The sequence below is a fragment of the Bubalus kerabau genome, chromosome 15 (assembly GCF_029407905.1).
Source record: "Bubalus kerabau isolate K-KA32 ecotype Philippines breed swamp buffalo chromosome 15, PCC_UOA_SB_1v2, whole genome shotgun sequence".
In the NCBI taxonomy this organism is placed as follows: Eukaryota; Metazoa; Chordata; class Mammalia; order Artiodactyla; family Bovidae; genus Bubalus; species Bubalus kerabau.
In genome coordinates, this window is record NC_073638.1 from 79,069,150 (window position 1) to 79,082,037 (window position 12,888).

The 12,888-nt window shown below is 39.4% G+C and overlaps 1 protein-coding gene across 1 annotated transcript; it reads left to right on the forward strand.

Annotated features, from left to right (window-relative positions):
• Window positions 1-9,721: 9,721 nt before the first annotated feature.
• Window positions 9,722-11,301, forward strand: LOC129628430 (olfactory receptor 140-like). Its single transcript, XM_055547874.1, has one exon. It carries the CDS (start codon window positions 10,375-10,377, stop codon window positions 11,299-11,301), a length of 927 nt encoding a protein of 308 aa, XP_055403849.1. The 5' UTR covers window positions 9,722-10,374.
• The last annotated feature ends 1,587 nt before the right edge of the window (window positions 11,302-12,888 follow it).

Sequence of the window (12,888 nt, forward strand, 5' to 3'; positions counted from 1 at the left end):
AAATGAGATTATTTTGTAAGTTAATTTTTACTTAGTTTTGCTTAAGAAACAGTGTTCCTGATGGTAGCCACATCTATTTTTTTGGATCTTACCTTAAGCACACTGTTTAGGAACAGTCATCTCTGATTATATTATTGATAGTAGAATTTTCCCTCATATCTGGTGCAGTCCTCTATTTGTGGTCTTGAAACACTGAAAAACTACACCTACTTTATTACTTATGGTCTCCTTCCTTGTTGTGAAATCTGTTATAAAACCATAGCATGCATACAAGAAGAAACGTTTATATCTTTTCCATTTTAGTATCTGCTGTGTCCTCAGCCATAGCATATTTTGTGTATTCAAATAGTCTAAGTACAATTTAATGATTGGATAAATATTTATTATATCTGAATTGATTATGCATTTCATATATTGACCAAACAATAATGAAGAATAGATTGAGTACTAAATATTAATAAAAAGAAAGAAAACTTTCCTATGGCAAGTGGAAAAATGCATGATAAATTGCTCTTTGCTGAAGCAAATCAACTGGGCTGATGTTTTGTTCTTAACGGCAGTAGTCTGCAAATAATTATAAACCATTTTGTTTTACTATCAATGTCACATCTTTCTGACCCTAAAAGGTGATGTGGTTTACTAGTATTTTTTACACATGGGCATACTTTTTAAATTTACTGGAAAAATCCAGTCAATTGAATTGAGCAAAGAATCAGTCTTGGACAAAGTCAAGTTCTAAAATTTAATAATCAGTATGGTGCAGTTCAGCTCAATCACTCAATCGTGTCTGACTCTTAGTGAACCCATAGACTGAAGCACTCCAGGCCTCCTTGTCCATCACCAACTCCCGGAGTTTACTCAAACTCACGTCTATTGAGTCGGTGATACCATCCAACCATCTCATCCTCTGTTGTCCCCTTCTCCTGCCTTCAATCTTTTCCCGCATCAGGTTCTTTTCCAATGAATCAGTCCTTCACATCAGGTGGTCAAAGTATTAGAGTTTCAGCTTTAGCATCAGTTCAGTTCAATCGCTCAGTCGTGTCTGACTCTTTGTGAACCTATGGACTGCAGCCCGCCAGACCTCCCTGTCCATCACCAACTCCTGGAGTTCACTCAAACTCATATCCACTGAGTCGGTGATGCCATCTAGCAATCTCATCCTCTATCATCCCCTTCTCCTCCTGCCCCCAATTCCTCCCAGCGTCAGAGTCCTTTCCAGTGAGTCAACTCTTCGCATGAGGTGGCCAAAGTATTGGAGTTTCAGCTTTAGCATCAGTCCTTCCAATGAACACACAGGACAGATCTCCTTTAGAATGGACCAGTTGGATCTCCTTGCAGTCCAAGGGACTCTCAAGAGTCTTCTCCAACACGACAGTTCAAAAGCATCAATTCTTTGGCGCTCAGCTTTCTTCACAGTCCAATTCTCACATCCATACATGACCACTGGAAAAACCGTAGCCTTGACTAGATGGACCTTTGTAGGCAAAGTAATATCTCTGCTTTTTAATATGCTGTCTAGGTTGGTCATAACTTTCCTTCCAAGGAGTAAGTGTCTTTTAATTTCATAGCTGCAATCACCGTCTGCAGTGATTTTGGAGCCCCCCAAAATAAAGTAAGCCACTGTTTCCACTGTTTCCCCATCCACTTCCCATGAAGTGATGGGACCAGATGCCATGATCTTAGTTTTCTGAATGTTGAGTTTTAAGCCAACTTTTTCACTCTCCTCTTTCACTTTCATCAAGAGGCTCTTTAGTTCGTCTTCACTTTCTGCCATAAGGCTGGTGTCATCTGAGTATCTGAGGTTATTGATATTTCTTCCATCGATCTTGATTCCAGCTTGTGTTTCTTCCAGCCCAGCATTTCTCATGATGTACTCTGCATAGAAGTTAAATAAGCAGGGTGACAATACACAGCCTTGACGTACTCCTTTTGCTATTTGGAATCGGTCTGTTGTTCCATGTCCAGTTAAAACTGCTGCTTCCTGACCTGCCTACAGGTTTCTCAAGAGCCGGGTCATGTGGTCTGGTATTCCCATCTCTTTCAGAATTTACCACAGTTTATTATGATCCACTGATTTCACAGTCAAAGGATTTGATAGTCAATAAAGCAGAAATAGATATTTTTCTGGAACTCTATTGCTTTTTTGATGATCCAGTGGATGTTGGCAATTTGATCTCTGGTTCTCTGCCTTTTCTAAAACCATCTTGAACATCTGGAAGTTCACAGTTCACGTACTGCTGAAGCCTGGCTTGAAGAATTTTGAGCATTACTTTACTAGTGTGTCCTTCCAATGAATATTCAGAACTGATTTCCTTTAGGGTTGACTGGTTGGATCTCCTTGCTCTCCAAGGGACTTTCAGGAGTCTTCTCCAACACCACAATTTGAAAGCATCAATTCTTCAGTGCTCACGCTTCTTTATGGTCCAACTCTCATGTCCGTACATGACTACTATAAAAATCATACCTTTGATTATACAGAACTTTGTCAGCAAAGTAATGTGTCTGCTTTTTAATATGCTGTGTGTGTTTGTCATAGCTATTCTTTCAAGGAGCAAGTGTCTTTTAATTTCATGGCTACAGTCACTGTCTCAGTGATTCTGGAGCCCAAGAAAATAAAGTCTGTCACTGTTTCCCCATATATTTTCCATGAAGTGATGTGACTGAATGCCATGATTTGAATGTTGAGTTATAAACCAACTTTTTCACTCTCCTCTTTCACCTTCATTAAAAGACTCTTTCGAACTTATGTAATTTATTTCTTCACTTTTGGATGTTGCTATAAACTTAAAACTTTTGTCCCTCTCCAAAAGCATAAGTTAAATCCTATTTAATGAGAGAGTATTTAGAGGTGAGCCCTTTGGGTAATTACTAGATCATAAAATTGTTATGAAGAGACGTTAGAGAATTCTCTTGACCCTTCTGCAATGTGAGGACACAGGAAAAAGATGGCCGTCTAGGAATGAGGTAGGGGAATTCACCAGAAATGGAGTCTGTCTGCAGCTTAATCTTGGATTTCCTAGCCACTAAACTTGTGAAAACTCTTTATTATTTAATCCTTCTACTATCAGTTCAGTTCAGTCGCTCAGTTGTGTCTGACTCTTTGGGACCCCATGAATCGCAGCACGCCAGGCCTCCCTGTCCATCATCAATTCCCGGAGTTCACTCAGACTCATGTCCATTGAGTCAGTGATGCTATCCAGCCATCTCATCCTCTGTCGTCACCTTTTCTTCCTGCCCCCAATCCCTCCCAGCATCAGAGTCTTTTCCAATGAGTCAACTCTTCACATGAGGTGGCCAAAGTACTGGGGTTTCAGCTTTAGCATCATTCCTTCCAAAGATATCCCAGGGCTGATCTCCTTCAGAATGGACTGGTTGGATTTCCTTGCAGTCCAAGGGATTCTCAAGAGTCTTCTTCAACACCACACTTCAAAAGCATCGATTCTTCGGCGCTTAGCTTTTTTCACAGTCGAACTCTCGTATCCATACATGACCACTGGAAAAACCATAGCCTTGACTAGATGGACCTTTGTTGGCGAAGTAATGTCTCTGCTTTTCAATATGCTGTCTAGGTTGGTCATAACTTTTCTTCCAAGAGTAAGTGTCTTTTAATTGCATGTCTGCAGTCACCATCTGCAGTGATTTTGGAGCCCCAAAAATAAAGTAAGCCACTGTTTCCACTGTTTCCCCTCTATTTCCCATGAAGTTGTGGGACCAGATGCCATGATCTTTGTTTTCTGAATGTTGAGTTTTAAGACAACTTTTTCACTCTCCTCTTTCACCTTCATCAAGAAGCTTTTTAGTTCCACTTCTGCCATAAGGGTGGTGTCATCTGCATACCTTAGGTTATTGATATTTCTCCCGGCAATCTTGATTCCAGCTTGTGCTTCTTCCAGCCCAGCGTTTCTCATGATGTCCTCTATATATAAATTCAATAAGCAGGGTGACAATATACAGCCTTGAAGTACTCCTTTTCCCATTTAGAGCCAATCTGTTGTTCCATGTCCAGTTCTAACTGTTGCTTCCTGACCTGCATACAGATTTCTCAAGAGGCAGGTCAGATGGTCTGGTATTCCCATCTCTTTCAGAATTTTCCACAGTTTATTGTGATCCGCACAGTCAAAGGCTTTAGCATAGTCAATAAAGCAGAAATAGATGTTTTCCTGGAACTGTTTTGCTTTTTCTATGATCCAGCAGATATTGGCAATTTGATCTCTGATTCCTCTGCCTTTTCTAAAAGCAGCTTGAACATCAAGAAGTTCACGGTTCATGTATTGCTCAAACCTGGCTTGGAGAATTTTGAGCATTACTTTACTAGCATGTGAGATGAGTGCAATTGTGCGGTAGTTTGAGCATTTTTGGCATTGCCTTTCTTTGGGATTGGAATGAAAACTGACCTTTTCCAGTCCTGTGGCCATTAATGAGTTTTCCAAATTTGCTGGCATATTGAGTGAAGCACTTTCACAGCATCATCTTTCAGGATTTGAAAGAGTTCAACTGAAATTCCATCACCTCCACTAGCTTGGTTCGTAGTAATGGTTTCTAAGGCCCACTGGACTTCACATTCCAGGATGTCTGGCTCTAAGTCAGTGATCACACCATCATGATTATCTTGGTCATGAAGATCTTTTTGTACAGTTCTTATGTGTATTCTTGCCACCTCTTCTTAATATCTTCTTCTCTTAGGTCCATTCCATTCCAGTCCTTTATCGAGCCCATCTTTCATGAAATGTTCCCTTGGTACCTCTAATTTTCTTGAAGAGATCTCGAGTCTTTCCTATTCTGTTGTTTTCCTCTATTTCTTTACATTGATCCCTGAGGAAGGCTTTCTTATCTTTTCTTGCTATTCTTTGGAACTCTGCATTCAGATGTTTATATCTTTCCTTTTCTCCTTTGCTTTTCGCTTCTCTTCTTTTCATAGCTATTTGTAAGGACTCCCTAGACAGCCATTTTGCTTTTTTGCATTTCTTTTCCATGGGGATGGTCTTGATCCCTATCTCCTGTACAATGTCACGAACCTCATTCCATAGTTCATCAGGCACTCTATCTATCAGATCTAGGCCCTTAAATCTATTTCTCACTTCCACTGTATAATCAATAGGGATTTGATTTAGGTCATACCTGAATGGTCTAGTGGTTTTCCCTACTTTCTTCAATTTCAGTCTGAATTTGTCAATTAGGAGTTCATAATCTGAGCCACAGTCAGCTCCTGGTCTTGTTTTTGCTGACTGTATAGAGCTTCTCCACCTTTGACTGCAAAGAATATAATAAATCTGATCTTGGTGTTGGCCATCTGGTGATGTCCATGTGTAGGGTCTTCTCTTGTGTTGTTGGAAGAGGGTGCTTCATGACCAGTGTGTTCTCCTGGTAAAATTCTATTAGCTTTTGCCCTGCTTCATTTTGTACTCCAAGGACAAATTTGCCTGTTATTCCAGGTTTTTCTTGAATTCCTTCTTTTCCATTCCAGTCCCCTGTAATGAAAGGGACATCTTTTTTGGGTGTTAGTTCAAGAACTTCTTGTATGTCTTCATAGAATCATTCAACTTCTGGTTCTTCATCATTACTGGTCAGAGTATATTCTTGGATTACCATGATATTGAATGGTTTACGTTGGAAATGAATAGAGATCATTCTGTTGTTTTTGAGATTGCATCCAAGTACTGCATTTCAGACTCTTGTTGACTATGATGGCTATTCCCTTTTTCTAAGGGATTCTTGCCCACAGTAGTAGATATAATGGTCATCTGAGTTAAATTCACCCATTCCAGTCCATTTTAGTTCGCTGATTCCTAAAATGTTGACGTTCACTCTTGCCATCTCCTGTTTGACCACTTCCAATTTGCCCTTGATTCACAGTCCTAACATTCTAGACTCCTATGCAATATTGCTCTGTACGGCATTGGACATTGCTTCCATCACCAGTCCCATCCACAGCTGGGTATTGTTTTTGCTTTGGCTTCATCTCTTTATTCTTTCTGGAGTTATTTCTGCATTGATCTTCAGTAGCATGTTGGGCACCTACTGACCTGGGGAGTTCATCTTTCAGGGTACTACCTCTTTGCCTTTTTATACTGTTCATGGGGTTCTCAGGGAAAGAATAAGGAAGTGATTTGCCAGTCCCTTCCCCAGTGGACCACATTTTGTCAGAACTCTCCACCATGACCCATCTGTCTTGGGTGGCCCTACACAGCATGACTTAGTTTCATTGAGTTAGATAAGGCTGTGGTCCATGTGATTAGATTCGTTAGTTTTCTGTGACTGTGGTTTCAGTCTGGCTGCCCTCTGATGCCCTCTCTAAGGGCCTACCATCTTACTGGGGTTTCTCTTACCTTGGATGTGGGATATCTCTTTATGATTGCTCCAGAAAAGCGCAGTCGCTGCTCCTTACCTTGAACATGTGATATCTCCTCATGGCCTCTCCTACTGACCTTGGATGTGGGGTATCTCCTCTTGGCTGCTTGCCTGGTTTTATATAAAACTATTTCTGAATTGAATTGAATTTTGTTACCAAACAACTTTAATATCAGTTTTATCTCTTTTACTAGATAATAATAATAATGGGTCTTGCCGTTGGTGGCAATATATGAGTATCATGATACTTTAGTCATAAAAACATAATTTTAAGATAATAGTCCTGTCCCAGGATTTAATGGCCTGGTTTCTTATCTCTCCATGGTAGATGTGTTCCCATTCCCTTTCTTATGTTTTGCTATATAAATTCTGAATGTTATTTCCTACTTTTAATACCTATATGGATATTATAGGATTACACTTAAATGACAAATGCATTTTATCATTTCAGAATATAATTGAAAAATAGATTTATTTTCAGCATTTTCATGTTCATCTTAACAACTACTTTGAAGAAGTACCATAAAATTTATCTGGTATGAAGCACTAAATTTATAATGAGGTTCATAATTATCATTTAACATATAGCTGAATGCAATATTTAGAAATTAGGACTACTGTGAATGGTCATTAATGTTGTTTAGTAGTGTATTAGTCTTTGCTATTCCATGGACTCTAGCCCTCCAGGTTCCTCTGTCCATGAGATTTCCTAGGCAAAGATACTGGAATGGGTTGCCATTTCCTTTTCCAGGGGATCTTCCTGACCCAAGGATTGAACACGTCTCCTGCACTGGCAGACAGATTCTTTACTGCTGAGGCAACAGAGAAGCCTATCATGAATGGTAGATCAGTTAAAATAAAATGATTGTTCAGTCACTAAGCTGTGTCTGACTCTTTGTGACTCCCTTGCCTACAGCATGCCAGGCTTCCTTGTCTTTCACTGTCTCTGGGAGTTTGCTCAGTTTATGTTCATTGAGTAGGTGACGCTATCTAACTATCTCTTCAAAATATAATCATATAATAAATATTTAAAAATCTGATAGTAATGCACTGAAACATATAATTTATAATTTCCAAATACTCAAACTCTGTATTTAAGCTCATTTACTATCAAATAATGAAGTCCATAAGTGTTCAACTTGTTGCTATGTTTTTCTTTTGTGACTATGTTTTACAGAATCTGCCCAAATGCAGGAGACCTGGCATCAATTTCTATGTTGGGAAGATCCTCTGGAGTAGGAAATGGCAACCTGATCTAGTACTCTTGCCTGGAGAATCCCATGGACAGAGGAGTCTGATTGGCTACAATCCAAGGGGTCACAAAGAGTCAGACATGACTGAGTAACTAACCCCTTTCACTTTATTTTCACATAGACTTAAAGATGAAGCTTAAAATTAAAAAGGAATACTATAAAAGCACTTCTCTGATGTTGTTATGAAATAATTGGATTGTTAGCAAGACCTGCTAATGATGGAAAAATACCCATGAGTTCCAATTAGCCACACATAAGAAACTTCATAGACTTTGCCCACAAATAGGATATGTCGTAGTGCTTTTAAGACTTATCCAAATGCACAATCAAGAGACACTGAGTTAGTTGAAATTTTTAATCTTATGACTTTACTTCTTTCCTGGGGAACTAACAGCTGCCTGGGGTCCGGTCATGGCGCCAGGTCAGACATTTTCATAGGTGAGATTATTTTTTGAAATCACATAATCCTATATTCTCAGGTATAAATGTATGTTTCAAATCATATAATCACTCCTCATCCAAATTTACCTGAGGTTTAAACCTTCTTAATCATACAAGACATCAAGACAGGTAGAATAGACTATAGTACTAAGCAATTTAGAAGGAAAAATATTTTATAATCTTTTTTCTTATTGATATGTATTTAAATTAGTTGAGCTAATAATATAATTAGCTACAATGAATAAGTTAGAATAACGATACAATTAAAATATGCACCAACAATTTTCCTTACTTTAATATTACAATTGATAATTTTTTCATGATATTGCACAATTTTAAAGCATCTCTGTTAAAAACTAAATATTATTCAAAAGGATCCACTACAGTTTATTTATCCTTTCCTCCACTGTGGAACATTTCACACTCTTTCTAAATTTTCCACAGCTGCTAGCGATTATGTTGAACATATTTGTGCATAACAATGCTTCTCTTAAAATATTTTACATTAACCTTTATTCCTAGAAAAAGTATTATGGAGCCAAAGAAAAATTTAAGAAGTAATTTATTTTGTTTCATAGTTGTTTATAAAGCATTTCTATGAATTGTGTCTAATTCTTACTTTATTTACACTGTCTCTTCTTTGATCTGCTGGGAGATCCCGCTAAAGAAGGAGGAAGTTCAGTGAAGCTGCTGCATTGTGTTCCCACATATGCACACAGTTTTCATCTTGGAAAATTAAAAAAAAAAGTTTCTGTTTATCTTTGAAAGGACATGCTCTATGTACAATGTTTAATTATACTTATTTCTCTTCTCTTTGGCAAATTTATAACCCCAAATTGTATTAGTAACACATTCTGTAACCAGGAATGATGGGAGATGGGTGCTGTGGGAAGACAGGAGAAGAAGGCATGAGAATGTATGAAGCAGAAACACAAAGGAGTGGGAAGGTCATGTAGGTTATGGATAGATATGCTGCCGCTTTGATGATACAATTTCAGGAATTAAGTTCACTCAATAACATCACTTTTCATGATTTTATGTGAGCAACATTCATTAATGTGCACAGCAAGGGTTCAATAAATAATTGTTTGATGAAGGAATCTGTAGTAGGAGTTAATAGTAATGGATTTTATACAAGTTTTGATAGTTGGTGTATTGATATACATATCTATACATATAGTGTATTAGGTATCACTCTAATTTATCTAGCAGAGTATTTCTTTCTGTTCTCTTTGTTAAATTTTCATTGTTAGAGCTTTGAAAATAAGGATTTCCTATGCTTGATAAATCCTTGTGTGTTAAACATCTATGAAAGGGTTTATGTTTTAACCCAAGTTTTCTAAAGCTATAAATTTATAGAATATGACTATGCTAAATTGCATGTGGAGCAGAATTTTGAAGAATAAAAAACTCAATAAACAAACACAGCATCTTGAAAGAAAAATGACCCAATATGTGTATTTTCTTAGAAGCAATTAAATACTTTCATGGTTACTCTAGGGAGTGTGTCAGAAACTGTTATACTGGAGTGTTGCTTCCTTTCAAATGTTCATGTGTTTCTTATAAAGTAGAGAGTTTACAGATAAACAGAACTGAAGGACAAGAGCACCTGAATTCCTGCTGAGTTTATGGTTTGGGGAAGCAGACCTATGCTTACCCTTAGAGAATGGCCATTCAATACCAGCCCTTACTCATCACCCATTAGGTTTCAGGCACTGCAGACATACCAGGCACTCTAGTAAGTGATGACTAGCTTATGTGTCCTGGTAGGTACAAGGGCGCATGCATCTCCAAGGACTTATACACACCTCACTAAATTCCCTCCATGTGATAGATATTTCTTGACTATATTTTTTCTTTCCACAGTTTGACCTGAGGGTTGGAATATAAATTCTCATGGAAGAGGGAATAACTCTTGCCTGTGTATTGCACTTCTTGGCTTTCAGGATACCTCTGAAAATTACAATTTGTTACCTCACAGACACAGAGTAGGGCTTGGGAAGCATGGGGCACTGAGGTGACTCAGTCCAATGGAGTTGAAACCAGTAGGAGAATCCAAATCTCATGTAGACAGCCTCTACATGTCTCATGTAGACAGTGTTTTCTTGGCAAATTACACATCAAATGCGGCCCAACTGATGTTTTACAGGTGACAGGTACTAGATGTCTGAAGAGATGCAAAATACCATGGTGAAGATAAGAAAGACTTGAAATGAGTACAGGGCAAAAGTTCCAAGGGCACAGTGACTATTTTGTTCTTAGCAAGTCAGATCACAAGGCTTTCATGATTAATGAGTATCATTCTTTGTCCCAGGAAGCTGTTGCTTACTGAATGGATATCCTCAGGCCTCCTAGCAATGTGACGGAATTTGTCCTCCTGGGACTCACACAGAATCCACAGGTGCAGAAAATACTCTTCATTGTCTTTCTGTTCATTTTCCTCTTCACTGTGCTGGCCAACCTGCTCATTGTCATCACCATCGCCCTCAGCCCCACGCTTTCTGCTCCCATGTACTTCCTTCTCACCTACTTGGCCTTCTTAGATGCCTCCTTCACATCTGTTACCACCCCCAAATTGATTGTTGACCTACTTCATCAAAGAGGAATCATCTCCTGGCGAGGATGCTTGACTCAGGTCTTTTTAGAACACTTTCTGGCAGCATCAGAAGTCATCGTCCTCACTGTCATGGCCTATGACCGCTATGTGGCCATCTGCAAGCCTCTGCACTACACGACCATCATGCGACAGGGGCTCTGCCGGCTCCTGGTGGTGGTGGCCTGGATCGGGGGGATCCTGCATGCCACTGTGCAGATTCTTTTCACCACGGACTTGACCTTCTGTGGTCGCAATGTCATTGACCACTTCATGTGTGATTTCTTCTCCCTGTTGGAACTTGCCTGCAGTAACACTTACATACCTGGAATGGTGGCGGCAGCCAACAGTGGGGGCATATGCTTGCTTATTTTTTCCATGCTGCTCATTTCCTACATAGTCATCCTGAGCTCCCTGAGATCCCACAGCTCTGAAGGACGACGCAGAGCCCTCTCTACATGCGGCGCCCACTTTACAGTAGTGGTGCTCTTTTTTCTGCCTTGTGTGTTCACCTACACACGTCCTGTGGCCACTTACCCTGTGGACAAGTGGGTGACTATGTTCTCTGCAATCCTCACTCCCATGTTAAATCCTATCATTTACACAGTGAGAAACACAGAGGTGAAAAAAGCCATGAGGAATCTGTTGAAGAGAAGAGTAGTTTAGATTGTTCAGAATGCCAATAAAGTGATGATTTATATACATAGGGACGATTAAGTGTGAATACTCAATTGCTAAGTCATGTCAGACTCTTTGCAACCTCATAGACTGTTACCAGCCAGACTCCTCTGTCCATGGGATTTCCAGGCAAGAATACTGGAGAGGCTTGCCATTTCCTTCACCAGAGGATCTGTGCAACCCGGGGATTAAACTAGCATCTTCTGCATTGGCAGGCAGATTCTTTACCATTGAGCCACCAGGAAAGTCCATGTTGTTTTTGTTGTTCAGTCACTAAGTTGAGTCTGCTCTTTGCCATCTCGTGGATGGTAGCATTCCAGGCTCCTCTGTCCTCCACTATCTCCTGGATTTTCTCAGATTCATGTCCATTGAGTCAGTGATGCAATCTAACCATCTTATCTTCTGCTGCCTCTTTTCTCCTTTTGCCTTTAATCTTTCCTATCATCAGGGTCTTTTCCAATGAGTTGATCCTTTCTATCAGATTGCCAAAGTACTGGAGCTTCAGCTACAGCATCAGTTCTTCCAGTTAATAGTTAAGGTTGATTTCCTGTATGATTGATTTCATTGATCTCCATGCAGTCCAAGGGAGTCTCAAGAGTCTTCTCCAACACCACAGTTCCAAAGCACTGATTTTTCGGCATGCAGCCTTCTTTACGCTCATATCCGTACATGAGTACTGGAAACACCATAGCTTTGGCCATATGGACATTTGTTTGCAAAGTGACATCTCTGCTTTTTAATATGCCGTAGGTATGTGATAGCTTTCCTTCCAGGGAGCAATTGTCTTTTAATTTCATGGCTGCAGTCAAATTCTGCAATGAATCAATCTGACTGTGATATTGACCATATGGTGTTGTTCATATGTAGAGTCATCTCTTGGGTCATTTAAATGGATGTTTGCTATCGCCAGTGTTTTTTCTTGACAAAACTTTGCTAGCCTTTGCCCTTTTTAATTTTGTACTCCAAGACCAAACTTGCCTGTTATGCTGAATATCTTCTGACTTTATACTTTTGCATTCCCATCCCCTATGATAAAAAGGATATCTTTTTTTTGGTATAAGACCTAGAAGGCCTTGTAGGTCTTCACAGAACCAATCAACCTCACCTTCTTCAGCTTCAGTAGTTGGGGCATAAACTTGCACTACACTGACGCTAAATGGTTTGCCTTGGAAGCAAACTGAGATGATTCTGTTGTTTTAGAGATAGCCCAAATACTGCATTTCTTACTCTTTTTTCTAACTCTGAGGGCTACTCCATTTCTTCTAAGATTTTTGTCCACAGTAGTAGACACAATGGTCATCTCAATTAAATTCAAGTCCCTTTTAGTTCATTGATTCCTAAGATGTCTATGTTCAATCTTGCCATCTCCTGCTTGACCACATCCAATTAACCTTGAACCATGGACCTAACATTCCAGGTTTCTATGCGATATTTTTCTGTACAGCATTGGGCTTTACTTTAACCACCACACGCATCCACAATTGAGTGTCATTTTTGCTTTGGCCCAGCCGATTCATTCTTCCTGAAGCTATTAGTAATTGCCCTCCGTGCTTCCCCGGTAGCATATTGGATACC